The sequence below is a fragment of the Sipha flava genome, unplaced genomic scaffold (genome assembly GCF_003268045.1).
Source record: "Sipha flava isolate LNK unplaced genomic scaffold, YSA_version1 307_pilon_pilon, whole genome shotgun sequence".
NCBI classification, from domain to species: Eukaryota; Metazoa; Arthropoda; class Insecta; order Hemiptera; family Aphididae; genus Sipha; species Sipha flava.
Genome location: NW_020272984.1, coordinates 1,157,043 through 1,182,609, shown reverse-complemented (window position 1 = coordinate 1,182,609; position 25,567 = coordinate 1,157,043). Strand labels below are relative to the sequence as shown.

Sequence of the window (25,567 nt, the reverse complement as noted above, 5' to 3'; positions counted from 1 at the left end):
AAAACAAATATTTGTAATTTTTTTTATTTCATATTTTAAGGTAATTTTTTGTCATTTTTATGTCATATTTGCATATTTTTTAGGTTATTTTTTAATGTTTTTAAGGTCATCAACTTCCGAGCCCTATTAATAATCACTATCCATTTATCTATATTTTAAAGGTTTTATTATAGCTTAGAAATATTAAATGGCTAATAACATAATAATTAACATCCTTTTATGTGTGTTTTATAGTATCAAATAAACAACATAATTAAAATCAATAAGAATCAACATTTTATTCTAATAAAGTACTTTATATTAATTTAAATATCATAAATAATGATTTCTATCATAGACAGTTAAATTATCTTAATTTCAAATCAAATTTTTGCTGCAACAAATGTTTATACTAAATATTATTTTTATAATTTTTTGTCTTTTATTCTACAGGGTAGGTAACAAAGTTGTGTAATATACAAATTGAGAATTATTTTTGAAATGTATTTAATTAATATATTTTATCATTTACATCTACTACATTGTAATTAATTACCATAAAAATTATTAAAAAAAAATTCACCAATAATTATAATTATATCACCTAGGTACATTTAGTACCTTATTTATTAGGATAATAAATATTATTTTTTTATACTTTATCAAAAGAGGTTAGCCTAAGTAGAAAAATTAATACTTATAAAAGTAAAAAAAGCACTTGGTTTTATTATTCAATAGCGGCTGTACTTTTGATGAAACTTACTATCATAAGTATTAACTGTAATAAATACAGTTTAATATTCCATGTTCAATACATAAGGTTAATCATCTGTAAGTTAATAGGTACCTATATTTTCTAAATACTAACTAAACTAAATTATATTATAGAAATTAATTGAAATGTATTATTTTGTTATTAATTAATTATTAAGATAATGTACATTAATCTATTAATTCTAAAATATAATATAAAATTATTAATACGTGCAATGTAAATGTTAAAAAAAATGAAACATAAGCTACATCAACAATTTAATATTTGACTATATTAATAATCCAATAATTTTACTGATATACAAACACGATCATATTTAGATATATTTATATAGTTAATTTAATATTAATTATACATTTTTAAACATTTTATTTTAACATTCATGATTTTAACTTATGTTAAATTAAATAAATTATAAACTCATTAAATATAAACATAAATCATAATCGCTTTTATTTTGCACCTATTTATAGAAAACTATTAAACGAATACAATACATTTAACGATTTAGTTGTTCTGATAAAACATAGTAAAAGTGACAATAAAAAACTACCCCACTAATTGATAGTATGTATGTCGGTAATAATCTTATACAAAAATATCATTACCATAATACAATAAAACATTAATTTTCACATTTTTCTTAAACGATGTATATATTTTATAATTTGATAATGATTATATTGATAATTTTCGTGTAATTGTATTAGTTTCATCATACCTATTATAATATATACATATATATGATGTGATATATTATTAGTTATTAAAAAAAATGTAAATGTATTTTAATGGCCCCTGTAGCATTGCAATAATAAAGAAACTTAGCAAATAGTCAATACTTAATACCTATTTTATCAAAAGTAAGCGTTAAAAATATTTTAAATAATAAATAACCCTTTTGAGTACTTGAAATATACAGTAATTTAAAAATAATATAATGATTTTATTAAAAAAATTGTAGACCACTTAAAGAATTATTGAAATAATCTTATCTGTTTATTCTTTTTCGATTTCAGTGTATTTAATTAAATAATAATTTTACCAACCAAAAATATTATAAATAATATTTGCCTAATTTATTTAATATGAACATCATGTAAGTTTAAACGTAAAGTACTCAATCTAGGACAAATTTATGTAACCATTTGAACTTGGCCCCTTGTACGTAGGAAACAAATGGACTTAAAATATATACATACAAAAAATTCACTATTATTTATATTTACTATATGATGTAAAATATTTACCCTCTGGTAAAATATTCTACCCTCTTCTATAGTGGAACGAAAAATAGAAAACATGAAAATGGAGTAGTTTTCATCATAAAAGATTCAATAATGATTTGGTTAAAAAGTCTGAACCAATCAATGATAGAATATGTTATTTAAAAATCTTGGGGAAAATGTTGGATATCGTGTTTATCAACTGCTTTGCCCTAACGAAATTGGCTGATAATAACATTAAGGACGACTTTTACGACTTATTAGAATGAACTTTCAACAATCTTAGAATACAATCCCAGAAATTGTATATTAATCATGGTCGGAAACATAAATGCTCAAGTTAGAAGTGAAAAGGTCTTCCAACGCATGACGGGGAAGGAAAGTTTACACCTGGAGAGTAATAGTAATGGAATTAGACTAATAAACTTCGCTGCACCGAAATATCTGGTAATTAACATCACTCAGTTTCAACGGAAAGAAATACATAAACATACTTGGACTTCTCCTGGTGGGAGGTTTAAAAATCAAATCAACCATATCTTAATCAACAGAAGACATAGAAACTGTATAAGACAAGTTAGAAGCATTCGGAGAGCTGATGGGGATTTAGATCATTATCTCATGACAGCATATTTTAAAGTAAAACTATCAAAAGTGTGGAAAAAAATGATAAAAGGCAAGTCAAAATTTGATACAGAAAAATTGAAATACATTGAAACTAGAAGAAATTTCCAATGCAAATAAGTAACCTACTAAGAAATGACTCTAGTAGCTTAAGTAAAAATGTCGAAAATGAATGAAAAGAAATTAAAGAAACGGTTAACAAAGCCGCAGAAGTTTTTGAAGAAAACACTCGAAAACCAAAGAACCCTTAAATCAATGATCTATGCAAGGACGCAATAAAAAAAATAGGTGAAGCCAGAAGGAAAATTATACAAAATCCAATGTCAAAAAATCTAGAAGAATTTATAACACTATGGAACCGAACAAATAAAATTATTAGAAGAGAGAAGAAAAAAGCCGAAAAAGAATTTGTATATAGCTTGAGGAACACTGGCTCAACCCAAAAATTTTCTTCAAGAAGGGAAATTCTATAAAGAACGGTTTTTATGCCCAACTCATAATGCTGAAATATATAAGTGGAAACCTAATTATGGATGAAACGAATATTGTAAGCAAATTCCAGACTCACATTAAGGATAATAAATATAAATATAAATATATATATATATATATATATAAAGACAAAGACATTATAGAGGAAGATTATCCGCTTCGTCATACAGTACAATCAGAGATCACTGAACCGAATGGAGAAGAGATAAAATAAATTATTAAATATGTTAAAGAATAACAAGGCTCCTAGTAAAGACAATATAAATCCTGAACTAATTAAAATATCGACTCCAGAAATGTTTTCGTAAATATGCATATTAATTAAAGAAATGACAGACTGGAGAATTACTCCAAAAACATAGTAGGAAAATACCAAATTGGATTCATAAAATGAGAAGCTACCATTGGCCACATTTTTATAATAAGACAAAGATTAGAAAAATACTATGAATAACTAAATATTATATACTAAAATACTAAAATAACTACGTATGGTTAAGGGCGGGATTTTTCGCGGGCCTCATCGTTAAGGGGGCCTCGGCATTTCGCAGCAAAATTCTGTTTAAAAAAAAATTGGTTCCTTCAAGTAAATAAAATCATTGAATACTGAAATAATACAAAGCATACAGATAAGTGATTACTGAATGTCTATAGTGTATACGGATTATCCGTTAACCATACACGATAGTATTTAAACTACTAAGTACTATTAATAATTAATGTGAATAATAATAATAGTATACGAGTATAATATCAAATCATATAATATATAATATAAATATATTATATTATTATATTCAATATATAATATAATATATAATCATATAATATCAATATCGCGGGCATGCGGCTCGAAGTGGGGCCTATAGCTGGTATACTTTTATATTTAGAAATAGATTTTAGAATACTGGTGATTTCCCTATGCTATGTTTATTGTCAAGTAAAAATAAATCATTAATTATTATTTTGATTTCATTCCAACGATTTTATGAGACGGTTGTGTGACTGGATGTTTGTCGGAGTTTGGTGACAAAAACAACGTCTAAGTTACTTCGGTAAGCAGTTTTACGAATTTTATAATTTAAATTAAATAACTTTATAATTTAAAATTTGATGAAAAGTAGTTAGTAAATTTACGCGAATTGTCATATTACTTTTATTAAATATATCATGAACGTGAAATCCCAAATCGACAATTTTAGTATTATACCCTGTATGCAAATCGTCACGTTATATTATATAGTCGTGGACGCGATTATAACTTATTATTATATTATACATTTTATTAATATGTGTATATAAATAAAGTTAACGATTTAAAGTTAATTCAATATTGCCCATCAATTTCACTAAGTTAGAAGTTAACCTTATGATAACAATTGATTTTTAACTCAAGTCAGTGGCGTACATTCAATCTTGCTCTGGGGGGGTTTAACAAAAATAATCGTTATCTTTTTTTTTTCGTTGCACAGATAAATAAGATAAATAGCTGCTATAAATAGATATTATGTTATACAACTTTTTTACCAATTTACAGTTTAATTTTACATTACAGTCAGGGCTGGGCAAGATACCTCAAAAAAAGTATCTAAATACAAGATACAAGATACTATAATAATAACCGACAGTCATCAGTCAGCAACCGGTGATCAACGAAGTCTTATCGCTGATATAATATTATCGCCAGATACCAAAGTTACTTTAATCTAATCTTAAAACATATAATTACTTATTAAGCAATTAGGAAAATTTTTATATAAATGAAATATGACACACATTTTTTGAATGTATCTAGTATCTTCATTATAAAAAGATACTAGATACAAGTCAATAAAGTATTTAAATACCCAATACAAGATACATTCAAATTATGTATCTCGATACAAGATACAAGATACAATTGTATCTAAGATACGTATCTCAAGTACTAGTATCTAAGATACTGCCCAGCCCCGATAACAGTAAATTAATAGCTATTGGAATATAAAAACAGCATAGTTAACAAAACTTTTCAAACATCTATCAATTTAATTATTTAATTATCATAATATTTGTATAGTTATATATTTTAAGTTCAAAGCTTTATAATGAAACTACGAATATATTACACGTCATCAATAATATAACTTTTATTTTTTACTTTTTTGGCTCTGAGGGGGGTTTGAACCTACACATAAGTTTTGACCTTTTTAATGTAGAAAATTATTTTTCCATTGTTCAATTACTTGAAGGTGTACATACATAGTAGCATCCTTAGAGCAATATCAATATAAGGATATATTTCAACTAAACTATTCTCTTTTATAAATGCTAACATACATTGAACACTTTTAGGTACAATTTTACTTCTTTTGTAAACTTTTTAAATGTGCCCTAAAGTGAATACCGCATTCTGTGTACCCGAGTCTTTATTATAAACATTGAACGAAAGTATAATATCTTATCGAATAATAAATGTAATGTACCTATTTTGTCATTTCACTATTACCTAGATGACTAGGTATAGTATAATTTTTTTAATTTCTTATTAGATGCTCAACAATATTTTTTAAAATACTAAACAATACCGAAAAAGGTATGAAAATCAATAAAATTATGAACACATCAATAATAAAAGTTAGAATATTTTGCCGCTCCCAAAAATTTGCCGCCCGGGGAATTTGCCCCTTCCCCCCCTTAAATGCGCCACTGCGGGTAAGAGTCCCTCAAAAATTTAAAGAAATTCATTGATGCGTGATAAACGAATGTTAAGGATTTTTCAAAGTTATGTATGTAGAATTAGAACATCATTCTTACGTGGAATAACACAACATTTTTCTCTTAATATTGTTTATATCTACAATTTTTATACTTAGATAATTTAAAAAAAAAAATTAATTCAATAAATAAATAAATAATAAATGCATAATACTTTTTTGATATTATATATTCATTTTTTTTTTCGTCTATTTGTCCTGTACGTCCAAATGCCCACGTCTATTTATCCGTATTCGTAAAATATTGATATAATCCTTTTTCTTTACAAATGTAGGAACTATTTTTATATATTTTATCAGTGCTCGAATTGAGAAAAATTTAGTAGAGGAGCTCAGTCTAACGATTCGAAAACTGCGTTCTACGTGCGTAATTATTTAACACAGACCCGTAGGGGGCTTCGTTCCTCACCCTTATCCACCACCAACCTTACATATATTTTGAATACCAAATTTCAGCTAAACAATATTTTAATTCCAAATATAATATATTTTGATAGCAATACTAACATCCTACATTTTACAATAGAAAATAAAAATAAAATAATAATTAACATAATTGTAGGCGATCAGGCAGTTTCATGAGTCGAATGATATAGTCATATATTTGGTTTTTGTTTTTATTTATTTTTACTCTTTAGTGCGGGCCACGGATTAGTCATAGTGCGGGCATTTATTTTTTTCCGAAATACCGATATCATCAATCGCCAATATTAATAACAAATCGTACAAAGTATAATACACCAAATTCACAGACATTGCTGTTTATATTTTTCCAGAAATGACGACGTTGTCCCTTATCATAACCACCATATAATCTTTAATTATGAAAATAGTTTTGATATTATAAATCATAAAATTCGTTTTCAAATTGACGTAAATTGAAATTCACATAAAAATTATTTTGGACATCAATTAGGATGAACGTGGCGTCCCCCCGTTCCGGTGAAAAAATATAGTCGGGGTACGCAAAAAAAAAAAAAAAAAAATAGAGGAGTTCCGTCCCCTTGCGCTCCCCCTCCCCCCAATTCGCGAGCACTGTATTTTATTAAAATATTAATATAGTGTATCCATAGATATTTTTGTAAACTTTGTCCTTTGGTACTTTGTTTTTTAAACGATAACCTCACTGGAAACTATAATTAAATTAAATTAATTTGATAACCACAAGGTTAAAATTTTTAATATTATTGGCACAATACATTTTTTATGTACGATAGATATTAGTGCTCTTGATTTGATGTGGGTAATACCCGTTTTTGTGGGTAGTCAACGTTTTCGTGTAGTGGGTACCTGTTACCCAAAATTTTCGGGTACCCCATGGTTTTTGATATACGTAAACGATTTAGCTAAGTCTTAACTGCTAAGAGGTAATCAATATTAAATTATACATTACACTATTATTTGAATAAAAAATATTAAAATATTTCTTCTTTTAAATTAACAAAATTACGTTTTAAAAATTAAATCTTTAGTATTTTATGTGAGTCTTATTAGTGATATTATATTTCAATAATTAGTTTATTCAAGTATAATAAGTAATCACTAGACAACGGATTATATGCAGTAAACATACTCTATTATATGCTTGCAAATATGCATCATAGAATACACAAATATGCATAGACTATGTTAAAATATGCACTAAAAATTAAATTTAAAAAAAATGAAATGTATTATAAATTATAATTTATAATAAGTAATTATTATATTACATTTATGTATAATTATTTAGAACTATAATTCTCGTAGCAGTAGGTATATCACTAAATGTTGCTCTAAGTGGTCCATTGTAAAACTATGGCGTTTGTCATCCATAATAAATTTAAAAGCAAAAAATGACCGTTCAACATCACAGGGCAGTATTTAAATGTAGAAATCATGTTACTCGTTATTGTGTCAGGAAGTACATTACTTGTGCCATTAATGTAAGCATCGATCATACTTAGCGAATCATTAGCAGGCTTTTTGTTCAGTAATCAAGTAATCTTTGTTCTGATTTTTTCTGAAAATACCTCAGGCAGTCCAGCTGCTGTTGACAATAATTCTTTATAAAATAACTTTTAACGAATTGTGTTTTAGTGAATTTCTTGCTCCTAGGCTTGTAGTTAGTTTTAGTATTTTAGAAAAATGTATATAAATCAGATTTAAATCGTGTTGTAATAACGGGGTTTCAAATGCTTCCTTGGTATCACAGATTTGTAAGGCGTCAGAACTTTTAAATTGGTTAGTTACCAATTAGACTAATAAGAAAAAAAAAAGACTAGACTCGATATATTATTTATACATAAAGACGGTCAATTAGTTCGGTCGGTATGAACTATACTCGTATGTCTATAAAAAAAAAAAATTAAAAAAAATATATGTAGTATGTATTTTAACACATTCAATCAGTGTGTTTCTTGTTGAAAATATAATAATAATATGCCATTTACATCATGAATCAATGAGATATGCATATTTAGTAAAAAAAGGCTTATATATGCAATTGCATATGCAGGTATGCAAATATATAAAATCCGTGGTCTAGTAATCATAATCAGTGGCGTACATACGGCGGGAGGAGGCGTTCAAACCCACCCCCAAGGTCAACAAAAAAAAAGAAAATTGTGATATTATTGATGACGTGTAATATATTCATAGTTTCATTGTTACGCTTTGAACTTAAAATATACAACTATACAAAAATTATAATAATTGAATAATTTTATTGGTGGGTGTTAGAAAAATTTTGTTAACTATGCTGTTTTTATATTCATATACCTACTAATTTACTTTAATGTAAAAGTAAATAGTAAATTGTTGTAAAAAGTTGTATAAAATTATATCTATTTATAGCAGTTATTTATCTGTGCAACGAAAAAAAAAAAAGATAACGAAATTTATCATGTTTTAGAAAAAATATGTATTTACATACAAATCCTAGCTCTAGTAATGATATACGAACCATAAAGCTCGATTTACACTAGTGGTCTCGGTTCGGTCCGATCACGGTCAAGTCAACATCGATAGTACGTAATCTAACGGCATCGTACACACTATCGATCACGGTCAAGTCACGGTCAGGTCCGGTTAAGTCTCGACCACGTCTCGATGCACGATCCAGACCACCTAGTGTGAATAGACAACCGCCGTGCTAATCTCGGTCATACCCATTGTTTTGATTGTTTTTTGAACACTTGTGTACACATTGTGACTACGTGCAGATAGAACATGACTGTAACCGGTAGTGAGAACTGTATATCATAATCCTTGACCGTGATCGGACCGAACCGAGACCGCTAGTGTGAATCGAGCTTAACGGGTACCCGAAATTTTGTAAATTGGGTAATACCCGTAAAATAGAGTTGCCATACGTCCCGGTTTTACTGGGACACTACAGGTTTTTAACCAAGTGTCCCGGTGCCCCGAGAAAGTGTTTCGGGACACAGCGATTTGTCTCTGTTTCAACATTTTACTCGATAAAATACCAAGAAAATTGAAAACAAAAGAAAAGATCGGTTTCTCACGGTGGAAATTGAATATCTCGTAACAAAACTTGAGGACGAGGGAATTACCAATAGAGCTAATTTTGAAAGTTAATGTGATGAATTTTATGTACTTTGTTACAACTATTTAAAAAAAATGGAACAATTCAAATTAATATGTAACTAATTTAAAATCAATGTTATGGACAACATTAGCCCCAAAGACAATAGTAAATTGGAAAAATGTCAAAAATCAGTAATCTTTATAAAAGCTATAATGTCAAACAATCTTAATTTTGATGAATAAATGTTTTTCGAACAATTCAAAATTTTTGAAAAAATTTATCAACAAAATGACGAGTGGTATTGTTAAAAAATAGAAAATAAATGGATATATATTTTCAAAATATTTATTGATAACAATTATGCATTTTCTGAGCTATTAAAAGTTGTTGAATTTATTTTGTTTTGTCGGGTTCAAATGTACTGATGAACAGTACATGGACAAATTTAAGATAATAATTAGATATAAAAACGGTATATTATAAAAACGTGCTTCAATAATACATCTTATGAAAAATTCCACGACCAAAGTTTGGGAAACAAGTCTTTATTAAAACAAGTTTATGGATTAGTCAAATATGTAGTAAAATCAACAGAAGAAACACTGCACCCCAAAAGATCCGAATAGAAGACTAAGAATATCAATTATTATTATTATTATTATTATATTGCTTCTATGCATAATTAATTTAAAAGAAATATATATGTATATATATTTTTTTTTCATATGGCGATATATATTTATAATATATATGTATAATATTTATCCATTCAAAAAGTCCCGGGTTCGGAAAAATATAATCTGGTAACCCTACCGTAAAACCCGGGTATCTGGGTATCAAGAGCACTAATAGGTACCCATAATAATACCTACTCTTTATTAATTTTATGAACTAAATGTTAACCTCTACATACTGTGCATACTTTACATATCATACATATTATTCAATAATCTATTTTCTTTTCAAAGATACCTTCTATAATTTTATTTCTAAATTATTATAATTGATAAATTGTTTATCAAATCTAATAAATATCTAGAATTTATACCTGTGAGTTAAGTGAAATGATGAATTACGAAGGTACAAAAATATTTATCATACCCCGAAATTATTCAAATTATACTGTACTATGGGACACTTCTTACACACACTTTTTAATGCTATTACATTTACCTATACTAATAATTTAAATAAATCAAATGGAAACAATAAAGTAAAATATTTATCAAATCAGTTATACAAAACAATTATTGGGGTTACTTGTAAAATTTAAGAACATAATAGAGAAGTCCATCCCTTTGTACCAACTCTCAGTTTAATCTCTACTTAGTTATATAATAATTAGTTACGATACAACGTATACTTACTCGTATTATATTATACTCACTACGAAGTATTTAGTGGTTTAGTTGATTAATATTACATAATTCTCCTACAATAAGTTAATGTTTACTTTAATTTTAATTTTATAACTAACATTTTAATAAGGTCGTAGCATAATAAATAAATATAATATTTTTCTGTTAAAGTAAAAACCTAGTAATTACTTTTGTGGAATTAGTTAATTGCATTCCTTAGTCCTTTATTTTTACATCCCAACTTAACACAAATTTTCAATAGAACAAATTACTTATCTTACACATATACCTAAAAAAAATAAGAAATTCATATTTTAGATCTATATAAACTTGATGATCATTATTCAAGTATAAGTATACATATACACGCATGTGTGTATAGAACTTTTACTTAAATAGAATTACTTCTTTTTTCGTTATCATAAGTTCAACTACGCATATATTTAATAATAGACTTACTCGTATGATAATATAATTGAATAATAATAACTAATAGGCAATTATTGGTTAATTGATTGAAATAATTAAATTATTGTTCAATTGATTTGAAAACGCACATTAAGGTCATTATCATGCCTTTATCATTTTAGCAAGTCAGTCTCTAATCTCTTTATATAAATACTTACAATATACTGAACTGTAATAATTACAGTTATAATTATTGTCCTATATTCAAGCATACATTTTTTTAGTTAATAATTTTGTTATATTAGGTATTAAGTTATTAGTTATTAGTATGTTATAGTTAAAATTAAAAATACTAATTTATTATTAGATTTGATATACATACATATAGTGTTAGCTTCAAAATGTTATTGATTTCTCTTTTTTTCATATAGCTCACATATAAATGATAAAAAATCTAATGATCTATCCTATTTATATAATTGTATAGCTAATTATACATATACTTATTGTAAGTTATTAATTAATATTATATAAAAGGCTTCAACACAAAAATGTATTAGCATTTTTTAGTGGTTTTGTGTAGAATTTAAATTTTGGACTTTCGTTAAGTATACGTTACTACAATGCATAGGTTCATAAAAGTTAAAACTAATTCTATCTCTATAACAATTATATGTACATTTTTAATTAAAATAGTTCAACAGGTATCAGATTTAACATATCTACTCGCATTTTCTACAGACATCAACATAATATATTTATATATATTCAACATTGCATCAAATTATTCAAATTTAATTATCTCGTCACAATTAAGGGTTAAGGTTAATATTTCAAGTTTTTTATAGAAAACTTAATTGTTTTGATATTAGATTTTTAAAATTTTTCAATTTTTAATGTTAGTTAGATACTTTACAATATACTGTCGATTTTACTGTCCAAATTAATAAAATGTCATAAATAATGTATATTTATATGTATATATATATTATATAATATAAAAATTAATACATTTATCTAAACATCTTAATTTAACATTGATTTATATTTTAATTATGTTGTGAAAAAAAAATCCTTGCTTAACATTTTTAAGTGAACATTTTGATTTCAAGACTAAACATTGAACTCCGTTTTTCTGTAAAAATACCATACGCCACAAATTACGAGTAAAATATGTTGCTTGAAATCATAACCAAACACAAATAAAAAATCTGACTAATATTTTTTAAGTTGATTTTTAATTTTTATTTTTTTTTAAAGCTTATTGATAAAAATATTATTATCGAAAATTATTATTAAAATATTCATTATATAATATTATATGGTACATAGTTTAATAACCTAGATAATGTCAATAATGAGAATTAGGAATTATTGATATTACTCATTTGAACACATTTACCTTTTTTACAACTCATTTGTGCACAACTTTCGAACAATAGAAACCTATTTTCAGAGAAATATTACCGCTTATAGGATGTACATAACTTGGTACCTCTTCAAGTTTTCGAATTTGTCATAACTGATGGTGAAAATTATTATACCCTATTACAATATTTTCAATGGATCTTTATAAGGTCTAACACTCTTTGTCTAATTATATTTTGGTGTCGTAGAATGGCGGGTTTAATGATGTTATTTGAGTTATTTAATTTATCACATTTTTAAATAATTTTTATCACAATTTCAATAATTTTTACAACCAAATCATTAACATAATTCAATAAGTATAATAATAATTAAGTAAGTCTAATATAATAATTTATTTATAGCTTAAAATAAAGCATCTATATAGGTATTTATTATCCATTGGTACGCCTTTGCATTAAAAATGTTAAAATATCAATTTTATAAATTTGTAATCAGAATATATTTTTTTCGTATAATTTTGTTTTTAATATTTCTCTTTTACGGATGTTTTTTTTTTTTTTTTAATGAATTAATTTTTAAATTAATATTGACTTGAATTTCTATTAATACTTGAATAATTAATGAAATTTAAGGTGAAATTTAATGTAAAATGTAATATGAATGTAAGGATGAGAGGTATGCAATTGACTATTGAAGTACATGTGAAAATGAAAACTCTGTTCGTTATTTTTGGGTTATTGTCTAGTATACTAGCTCATAATTCTGGCCCAAAATTAGTACCAAAATCAATATATTTTTTTAATATATAGTCTGAAAAATCAATACTTATTCTTGCATGGTGTTATTGAAATTATTTTAGTAAATGCGTCCGGAACGTAATTTGAGTTAAATATAATAAACCAAAAATTATTTAAGTCACCGATCTTGCCACCTTCCAATCTCAAAATTATTTTTCGAATATTTTTTTAATAAAATTATATTTTTTCGTATCTATCTGAACCAATTTTTTCCTAACCTAATGGGCACCACGATTAAAATCAATCGTTATGTTATTAGAGTATACGGATACCCGAAATTGTACCTAAAAGCTGGTTTTCATTGTTCACAATCTAGAAAGTAAATTTAAAGAATATATTAATGTGTGCGCAAACGAGTCTCCACCCTTTAATTATTATTTCATTATTGTAATAAAATTAATTTTGCGATCGGTGATTTATTTTACGCCAAGAGACATGAAATGCTATCAACATTATTCTTTATAGGTATTGTTTGTTAAACGAAACTATTCATGTATTGTGTAAGAGTCCTTCAATTTAAATCAGGTATTTTTATAAAATAAAAAAAAAGTAACTTCGAATAAAATACACTAATAACAAACTCTAGATAAATCAGCTCAAGTTAAAGTTTTGATTTAAAAATCAAGTTTATCATATCTTTTAAATATTTTGTTGGTATTTTGCAGATAAATGTTTCTATGTATCAATTAGAAAAGGCTAGTAAAAATAGTTAAGTACAAAAATAAAAATATTAATAATAAATAAATACTTAAAAGAAAGTTTATAAAAAAAATTGGTTAATCAAAAATATAGGAAACTACACAATGTCACAAAATAATAAAATATAAATATTTTTTTTTTTTTGCAATTTATATTAAATTAAATATTTTAAGTTTCAACAGTGCACCTCAGAATATATGAGTACCTAGTTTCTCAAAAGGGTATAATATATTTATCTAGTATATCGTAGAAAGATGTGATGCTTTGAAATGTACGTTATTAAATTAACCAATTTTTTTAACCTTCAACAATTAACTTTTTTTTTAATCTATGCTCTGTTATTGAAATACAGAATTTCTGTATAGAAATACGTAAATAACATAACTTATTTATATTTACATTAATATTGTTCGTAATTATTATCCTATATTGGTCTTTGATAGACTTAAACTGTATGATTAAAAAGTGCAACTTATAAGTTTTAATGAGTAATCGCTGCCGCGCGTTATATATAGTTTCATAAAAATTGCTGTATTGAGTATGTATTGTATTTTCATGTAAAATAATAATCTTCATTATAAACTTATAGTGTAAAATATTTTTGTACTAGGTACTCGTATAAAGTACAGATTAAAGAGCCAATAATTTTGTTATAAAAAACAAATTTTCGTTTATTTCACTTCGCTTATATGAACGAATCGTATAATCGAATTTATATATATATTTTAATTAAGCTTCTAGTAAAAATTGAATTTATATTATAATTTATAGATTGTTTTTATTTGGCACTGTCATATGAACTGAAAAATATGAAAACACAATTATTCATTGCTTTATAAGACATAAGGTATTCAACCATCTTATTGTTTTTAGAATTATTTAAAGAAAAAAATACGAAAACATTTTTAAACTCTTGTTTTTCTTAAAATAAAATGTTTTTAAAGTTGTTGCTGTTGTTATTATACTCTATAATTAAGACTATCAGTACTAATAGCACATAAAATTAGCATAAATTTAAAATGTATTTAGAAACGGTATGAAATATAAACCTATACAATACATACTATTAAAATATACTTATTATTATAGTAATTAAAAAAAAAAGCTGCAGAATATAACTCTACCTATCTTAGTGACTAAGTCCTCACTATTTTATTTTTGATTGATCAACGATAGTAGGTATTACCTAATTAAAACGTTTTTTTGATGTTAAATGTTAATTTTTAATAAAAACGCATTTATGATGCATCTAAGTACCCCTCTGCTATTGTCTTTTAAAGTGCACAACGTAATAGTTCTATTACTTTTTCGCATTCCTTATTCTCATTTAACATAACACATTTATACTAATTACATTCATTTTTTCTTTTCATAACTTTTAACTATCTTATACTATGTACAGTTTATTATACCTATTTACGAAGTAGTTTATTAATTATAACATATTATTAAACCTATCATATCCAAAATCCAACATTTCAATCATTATCAAAATATAATATAAATATTATTAAAAATAAATATAAATAATTTGATGTAAATAAATACCTAACATTATTTTCAAATCCTAACAAAATATTATTCATTTTTAGATTTTATATTAATTGTAAACGTAATATTTCAAAAAAAAAAAATATATATTTATATATAAGAAGAATTTATTTTATTTTTTAAAACTTCTTTATAATCAATGCATAACAGTTTAATTTAAAAATAGCTTTAATAATTGCTATGGGAACATTAATGTTTTGAGGAAATTATTTTAATTATTTCCCCACATCTAATAATACAGTTTCTAATTCAAAAAACCTATCATTTAAATATTTTATCAATTTGTAATACACTAATTTAAATATAACAAAATTAATAATTCAAATAATTCATTTTTTTTTTTTTTTTATTGAAAGATATTAAATTCACCTTCGTTTTAATAATTTAAAAGAAATGCTTGTTTAAAATATTTAAAAAAAAAGAATATTAATATTTTTAATAATTATTGTAATTACAAAAAAAAAATTTGTAAGCACAATTTTAATAACAAATTATTCGAGTACAAATTTATGATTGTAAGATTGACATAATACTTACAAATAATGAATTATTGATTATAATTTAAATGCTGGCCTTTCTTAAAATGTCGTTATACTTATAATCAATAATTAATGTTTATACTTAAGCATTATGTCAATCCTACGACTTAAATTTATACCTGAATAATTTGTTATTAAAATTGTGCGTACATTTTTTTTCTAGGTATGAGATTTTAATTATGGTGATATTACGACCTAATAGTAAATAAATAATGTTACTAAGCATGAAATTTGGTTTTAATATTTAATAAGATAAGTTGAGTTAGGTAGTTCAAATAATCTAAAAATATTTATTACCTATTTTTCAACATTTTAACCGTGCCCATAAGGTTAAATATACACATAGATGTCGTTGTATGCCAAAAATGGTTTGAAATGCATGTAATATTTTTATCTTTAATACTATTTATTAAATTGACATAACATTTTTAGGTGTTACTATTTGTTCTACAATTGTTCCGGACATCAATCCTACTCCACCTCTAGAATTTCCATCCGATGGATTACGTGTAAGAATTGTACAAGCTACTACAGAATCATCCAATGTTGAAATAACTAAACCACCATTTTTGAATTTTGAAAATAATGATAAACTAACCACATATAATCCAGATACTTCATTTCAAGACAAATTTAACAGGCAATTCTCTAATAGTATTTTTAAATCATCTTCGCAACCAATTAATGTCATTGCTAAGATAAATGAAAATTATACTGAAAATTATATAGAAAATAAATATTACAATAATCGAATCGAGGATAACTGGTCATCAATTTTATTAACTTCAATTATCTTTATGGTTATGGCAGTTATTGTTTTATCGTGTTCTGCATTATGTTTGAGAAAAATTCAAAAGTAAGTATAATATTATATGAATTTAATATATTATTTTTACTATAAATTAAACTAATGAGATCTTAAACCTTTCATTTAAAGTAAACTTTTCAATTTAATTTTAAAATAAATATGAGAAGCATATATAAGAAGCATATAATATAATTATATATAATTAATTTTGAAGATTGTTATTATTATCTATAAATCAATTATAAACAATATAAATTAAGCAACTTTTAAATAAATTTTTAAATTTAAGAAACAAATAAATTAATAACTACTTATTTTATTGGCTTTTGGACAAAATCAAAAATATATTTAGTTTAGACTTTTAAAAACTATGTAAGTAAATTTTAATAATTAATTATATGGTTTTGTTATTTTAAAAATATTTTTTAAATAGTTTCTATCATTTAGATATTAAATGATCTAACAAATCAAATTTATAAAGGATAAAAGAAATCATTTTCAAATATACTCATAGTACAATAATAAAACATAATATAAGGTAATCGTAAGATCTCACACGAGATGTAGCAGGTAAATATCATATATGAAAATGCTACATAAAAAAAATACACTACTGAGTATGATTCGACACAAAACAAATACATCATATATATGTAAATTCTTAAGAAACTAAAAAGTATAACAATACAAATTTCCTTCTCGCTTTATTACCACTTAAAACTAATAACATAAATGTGTTGTGGGTAACTTAGTATCATTATAATTAGTATTAGTTTTATTTGTATTTTGCCAAACAGCAATTAACAGGGTAACAGTACGTGGAATATACATACAATTAGATACGTTGATAACAGCATCAATTATCAGTACACAATATTAAGGATAACAAGAAAAACGATAGTAAATATTTATAACGGAGCAGAAAGTAAATAGTAAGATCACGAAATACAACTATCAGAATGGACACTAATAACATTTTAAACAGACAGCATAGGGCACAATTTAAGTTACATCGATTAAGATATATTCATTGAACTGTAAATGATAAGATATCATATAGAGTTCAATGGATATATATATAGGGCTTGAGTTAGTCGGCCATAACACTGAAGGTAAATAGTAAGACCAGTTCAACAGAAAAATTAAACCAATTATTCACAGAAAAAAATTAAAACCTGTTTATAAAATAAAAATCAAAGAATAGACAAAAACATATGTTTAATTATTTGTTTTATAATTGTGATTCTAATTTGAAACTTTTAAATTTTAAAGAATTTTTACAATTATACGTTTTAAAAATAATAAATTGAAAATTGAAAATAATATGAATATTTAATATAGAAATACTGAATACGAGGTACATAATAACCAAGTTCAGCTCACCAATCCAAGACTTCTAAAAGAAAAGCAATAATTGACCGATAAAAACTATTATGAATTGAATAAATCTTATTTTGAATAGATATTTAAAGTTTAATCGTTAAAATATTAAATTTAAAAATAAAAGAGAGCTTAGTTGCAAGTAACTTAGTTGATTTATTTGATGAATAAACAAAACAATGTATAGCTATTATAAAATAACCAAAAAGTGTCGCATGCGACCCTCTGAATATGTGAAAACATACATATAAGATTATAAATATAGATTTATTATATAGAATTTGAAGTAAATATTCTTTATTTAAAACATGTGATTTCATATTATTTGTAGGATAGGATTGAAAATGTTTAAGAACTATATTTATTTAGAGGATTCTATGCCACTGTTCTATTTTTGTCTAACAAGTCATGCGATGGACGGTTATCTAACGGTGGGTAAGATTCGGGGTACAACGGTCAGTCGGTAATATGTGGCCGCCCAAAGTTTTCCCTCCGTGTCGCTTTTTCGTGCCGCAGCGTCAGTTTAGAAACCGAACCAATATCGTATACAAGTATAATTACATATACAAGTAAAATTTAATATTTCTAATAACTAATTAATTACATTTTTGAACTTTTCCCATTAAATGGCTCATCTAAACCACACAAAGTACTCGTATTTAAAAAAAAAAAAACTGTACAAATCAGTCTAGTAAAACTTCAGATATAACATTCATAAGAATCGTCTCTCCTTTTTAGAATATAATATACCGTTATGAAAAAAAAGTAATGGTAACGCTCGAAAATTTTCACTGCCCAAACATTAAAATCTGAATGCTGTATGTTTTCACATCAATACATATAAGACTTGAAATCGCGATAATATAAAGACGTGGTACTTATCATTACAATTTTCAGTGTTAAATTAAATACAAACGTAAATATTTTTAATTTACCATATACATATTTCCACTGCTACCTTCAGCGTCAAGGTCGATTAATTCTCTGTTATCGGCCAACCACCCTAAGGAGTCTACCCTTAAAAATATCACTAAAAAGTTACTTAAAAGTTTGTGTACCAGATGGTGTTATTGACATTATGGAGCATAAGGTGTAACAGATGATTGTGAACATAAGAAGTCGTGTGAGTAAGAAAATGTGTATGAAGCCTTGAGGGATAGATCAGGAAACGGAAATTAATGGAAGGTTTGGAGCAACTATAGATCCGTCAAGTAAACCTCCGATATAACGTGATTCAGCATCGAATCGACAGGAAGTGTGGGGATATTTAGTATGATAAGTACGGTTGACAAGACACGGCAATAGATTTTTTTTACATGGGCTAAGTTTTTTTCAACAAATATTGGGCTTATTCAAATAAAATATATAAATATTTTCGTATCATATAATATAATATGACTATTTTTATTTTCGTGACATATAACTACGATTAGATGAAAACGAACAAATGGTAATAAATCATAAGTAAATAAGTAAAATAAATATATACTATTCAGAATCTATCTAAAAACTTAAAAGACAAATTTTCAAAAATACGAAAGTATTTACATAAATTACAAATTTTTATAAAGCATATTTATTAAATTCTTTGATGTAGTTCTTTTAAAATTCATGTTACATGACTTTATTATATCATACATATTTTTTAGTAGGAGAGGGCTAGACTGTTTTCTGGGGGGCTAGGGCACACCCTTGGCGGTGTGCCTGACAATTAAGTAGTCATTTTGAGAATGGTAAATTTTAAGTACAAAAGAAATATATGAAAGAAATTTGTTTTGAACTCTCTTTAGTCTTAACTGGTTTTTTGCTAAATATGGGTGTTAAACTATCACATTGAGCGCACAAGTCAGAAATAAATTATGCGAAGAAAACTGAAAGAGCAACAGATTCTCATATTATGTTTTATGAAGCCTATGACTTTGAATGCTTTGGAGACGGTAAAATTAATATGGTGGTTGAAATCTAATGAAAAAGTGAAATATGCACCGAGATCATTAATAATACCTCCCATAGGAGAGCCATTCATAAGATAGAAGTAATGTGTTAGGTTATGGTATCTAGAATAAATCATAACATGACACTTAACTAGATTCAAGTTTAGACAAAGATGCTGGGTTAGATTACATACTTGGGCCCACTGTGTGAAATTGTTCAATTGGCCTTGTAAAGACAATAGAAAATATAATTTGACTTCAAGTAAATTTTATTATCAATCGCAAAGAGGAACTTCATCTCGGTGATCTACTTGTTGATTGAGTTAAGAAATAAGATAAATAATAGAGGACTTAGATAACCTCCTTGAGGAATAATAAAATTTAATTATTTATTTTTCATGAAAAAGTGTAATTTAATTTTTTATTGATTATGAAATATTAAATATATTATAGATAAATACATAAAATAATATCACATTATTTGTCTGTTAAGTAACTTGCGCATTTCAGAAAATAATACATTTTATTGCTCCATAGGAAATTTTATAATTTAATTTATGTAGGAACTTGTATATTTTTTTTTTTTTTGTATCAAAACTGATGTATGTAACGACTTACCTACTATGTTTCATATGGAACTTTATGAACCTCTATGATAATAATACTAATTATGATTAATAAATTTATAAATATTGTTAAATTTAATTAACTCTAACTAAAATAATTGTTAATTTTGTATTTGTTTTTCAGCTTAAAGATATCAAAACGACAATTATTGATAGAAGATTATGATGATTCCGTAATGAATGATTTAATACACGTCCAGCATGTATAATTGTATGTCACAAATAAAAAAATATACATTAATAAATGCAAAATGTATTCTATTTGACTAAATGAAAACAAGAAAACTAAAAAGATAACACATTTTTATATTAATTTATTTACTGATTTCATTCTAATTATTTCATTACTTTTTCTTTATCAACAATGGACCAACATTATCTTTTTGTTCAATGTTGTACTTGTTATGAGCACCATCACAAAGAGGAAATTTAGAGCTCCTCCAACATCTACAAAAGGCTGTACTTTCACCTAATTCTTCAATGTCAAATCCGTCCACCACTTTTGGAGACTCTTTTTTTATTGATGGATTAACAGGCTATAAAAAAAAAGAATAAAAATTAGAAAATGTATAACATTAGTATAGCTTTATTCTTACATGTCTTGGTTTGATGACTCTATATGAAATGTAACATACACCGCCAATAGTAGCATAAAATGGAATTAATTTCATTATGTCTTTAACTGAAAAAATAAATTGAAATAAAATAAAAACTTAAAAATGAATGGTGACACAGAAAATGAATACTTAATAATCTTCTTATTATCTAGCTGATTTTATTTTATCATTTAAGTTGGTTTTCAAAATTATAATTAATGTTCAGAAAATAATTCCAATAATCAATAATTATACTTAATTCACAGACAAATAATCGGTCTGTGTTGGTACATTATAAAATCTTTCACCACAAAAAAAAAATATACTGAGATTTTATTTGATAAATTTTTTTTATAGAAGAATAGTCTAAATTTATTTAATTTAAACAATTTTAATTACATTTTATTTTAAATAAAGGTAAAAGACATCAAATTAAAGAGTCGTGAAAAAAATACAAAATTATATTTTTCAATATTAAGCCTAATATAATTGTTTTTAATCAAGACACAAATACTGAAATAATTAAATAAATAGAGTCTGTTAAAAAAAATATTTTAAAATGCATAACAATACTACAGAATTAATATTATAACACTTGATAAAAATTACATTGGGTCGTTTAAACCAATTTTTCTTCAGATAAGTTTTATTTTTTATTACAAGTTTATAGTTGTTTACACTAAAAAAATAGAAGTTTTCTACCAAGCTGACAGAAAAAATAATTTTTATAAGCTAGTATACATATATATATAAATAAAAATGATTACAATTACCTAGATACACCTCAAGCTCTAAAAATCACAATTGAACAAAAGCTATCAGATAATCGTTAACAAATAGGTATTGTATTAAAATAAAATAATTCGGTAGGATATAATTAATTGCATCATAAAATATATGTTATCAAAAAATTTATAAAACACAAAAAAAAAAAAACACCGCACATTTTTTGAAAATATTAAAATGTAATCTATTCACTAAATATTTAGTGGAGGGAATGAAGGAAATTTATATAATGCTAAATGTCAATGCATGCTTGTTGCAGTAATTAATAATTTAAAAAAAGATCTTACAAAATTTTAACTGTTTAATTGTTTTCTCTCAGGTTTTTTCTATTAAATTATCAAGAAAAAAATACATAAAGTGAACCAATAAATAGTAATTGTATCATAAATTTAATTAAAATTGGCATTTAGTCAACTTATTAAAATATTTCATATTTTCAGCTAAATACATTATAGGTAATATCAAAAAAAATACATTTCATAATTTTTAAACTGTTGAGTCTTGGTATAAATTTTAAGCTAATTATAGATGGATGATCTATGCAACTTATATAATAAATGTACAAAATTGAAATTCGTTGAAGAGCACTAATTACCATACACTACAAATTATTTTTTATTATAAAATATATGAGTAATTTTTTTTTGCACCATAAAAAAATATTCTTATAAGACAGTATAAGTTTATAAACCTATTTATAAATATTTAAGAACTTACTATAGAATTAACAGAAGTCTATGATGGTCTGTTAGGGTATTTAACCCTAATGTTTTTATTCTACTTTATAACAATATGAATTCAATATAATTATTATAGTGTGATTCTAATATACATATATTTTATGAACTATAACACTACAATATACTTACAGACAAAATTTATTAGTTAAAGACAGCATTTAAACAATTATCAATATTTTTTAAAATTGAAAGTATGATGATATAATTAATTCAAAAGTTAAATACCTACTATAGTTATAGAATAACTTTCTTATTTCAGCACAATGTAACCTTAAACTTATAAAAACGTAATTATAAATGCTAATTATCATACAATATATTAAGTGATAATACTCCATAAAATAATAACATTTAAAGAGATTTTAATCAAATGCATTTGTTACCATAAAAAAATTGTTAATTCTTCAATAAAATCTCAATATTATTTAGATATAAAAATAAATTGTATTGTAAAAAAATCATCATATTTAATACATATCAATATATTATTTGTATTTCAATTAATGTGAAATATGCTTAATTTTTTTCTTGTTATAAACCTTGTACGAAACAAAAAAGGCAAGTCCACCTAGTTTGAAAACATGACACACTTACACTGGATTCATTAAGAACATTGATATTGTACATAGGTGTAACTTGCAATTTATTAGGGGGGGGGGGGGGAAATATATAATTACATATCTAACGAAAAGGGTGTCCGCGGTTAAACACCGCTTTACTACCTACATATTATTATATAAGATTATTAATTTTCTAACATTATGTTAGAAAAGTGAAAATTGAAAATTAAGGTTTAAAAAAAAAATGTATAGTAAAAGCTATAACCAGCTGTTTAGTATTTATTTTAAAATAAGGTATATTAAATATCAGAAGGGGAACTGCCCCTCCTAATTTATTCTAGGGAGGCAATTGCCCCCCCTATTTTATGTCTATGCCATTGTAATTTGCATACACTACATACAGTACATACGTGTGTTTCTCATGTTTCTCCAAAAAAAAAATTTTAATTTATTTCATTCATGAACAACACAAAAATCAAATACACCAAATATTATGTGTACGATGAATGCCTGTATGTATAAAATGTTTACAATCATCACAAATGATTCAAGCACGTGTGTTCCTTTTGTGTTTCCATATTATGTGGATGAGCCTTAAATTAAGACTTATAAAAATAACAAACAGGAATAAATATTTTGCTTTCTAAGCTAATTCTTTATTAAATATTAAGCTAAAATTAATTTATGTTATAATCAAGGGCGCCCATAGTCAAATTCTCAAGTGGGAGACAACATTTTAATTTATCAATCTATTCATAAATAGAAATGACCCACGATATAGGAAGGGGTTTACAATTTTACATTATACTATTACATTATATCAAACTGAAAGACTATAAAAAATAATTATTTAACCAATTTATCATAAAAGTAATTTATTGAAATTTTTATTTAATAATATAAATTGGACACTTAAAACATTAATTATATTTATTAAAATATTAGTTTACAAATATTATGGTTGTGTACACACATATAAATACCATATTTCTGGAAATACACAATATTTTAAGAATTGATAATTATCCATAGAATAGAAACGAAAAAGCATATTGTTATTTATAGCCGATAACCTGACTTTCCAAACTAAATAAATAGATTTTTCATAAACAAATTATAGATTTTCATATATTAAATTAAATTTTTTAATTCTATTTAAATAAATATTTTCTGATCATAGTAAATAATTTTCCATGATTTTAGACATTTTGCAGGAGGGGAAATGTCCCTCTGTAACCTTGCCCTTCCTTCGTTATAATTATTTTAAACACTTTCTTTTTCAATTAAATGATCCTACTAGCTGAAGTGTAACAACTGATGTTATATGCAACAATGCTATATAAAGTATGCATTTTATGCATTATTTTATTTTGTAATATTACATTGATGGCCTGATGTAACATTATGAATTAAATAATATACACAAATTAATAATCACTTATAAATGGATATATTATGTAAGTATTAATTTTAAAACATTCTATTTATTTGAAGACAATTTTATGAAAAAAATCAATTTATTCAATGCAAGTTAAAAATAATACCAATTTTAGGTATAATGAATGACTAATTCAGTAAATGAATATTTATAAGAATTTATATGAATTTGAAATACATAATAAATGTATTTCAAACCACTCAACACATTTTATATTAATAATAAATAATTCCTTACCTCCTAATTTGAAAATGCCGAGAAATGAATTAGGTAAAGGCAAGTTGGCCAAGTAGTTCGATAAATGAACTTTAATTAATTTAGAACTGAATTCCATTTCTCAAATTTAACACCGACCCTAGTTTTATTTGAAAAAAATAAAATAATAAAATAGTTATAAATTCATACGATATTGAAGACGATATATTGTAAACCTGTTGGTTTTACCTTCTACTTTATAAAAAAATAATATAACCTCCAGGTTTTCAGAGTCCTGATAATCTGATGATAAGTCAAATGGTTGAATGAGAAAATTAAATTTTTTTTCTTCAGTGTTACACATGTGTAACGCATTTTATTGTGTGTTAGATTAAAATTT

At 24.9% G+C, this 25,567-nt stretch overlaps 2 protein-coding genes across 2 annotated transcripts in view; one reads left to right on the top strand and one right to left on the bottom strand.

The window, feature by feature from the left end:
- Positions 1–21,149, top strand: part of LOC112686351 — a 28,141-nt gene extending 6,992 nt beyond the window's left edge. Inside the window, exons 2-3 of the mRNA XM_025558580.1 lie at positions 16,537–16,960; positions 20,977–21,149. Coding sequence (XP_025414365.1) covers positions 16,537–16,960; positions 20,977–21,061 — 509 coding nt within the window. The 3' untranslated portion in view covers positions 21,062–21,149. The remainder of the gene's footprint in view (positions 1–16,536; positions 16,961–20,976) is intronic.
- LOC112686352 (CDGSH iron-sulfur domain-containing protein 2 homolog B) lies at positions 21,094–25,508 on the bottom strand. The gene is made up of 4 exons (XM_025558581.1): positions 25,417–25,508; positions 25,210–25,327; positions 21,449–21,534; positions 21,094–21,388 (listed from the first exon to the last, which is right to left on the bottom strand). Exons 2-4 carry the CDS (start codon positions 25,304–25,306, stop codon positions 21,197–21,199), a joined length of 375 nt encoding a protein of 124 aa, XP_025414366.1. The 5' UTR covers positions 25,307–25,327; positions 25,417–25,508; the 3' UTR covers positions 21,094–21,196.
- Positions 25,509–25,567: the final 59 nt, after the last annotated feature.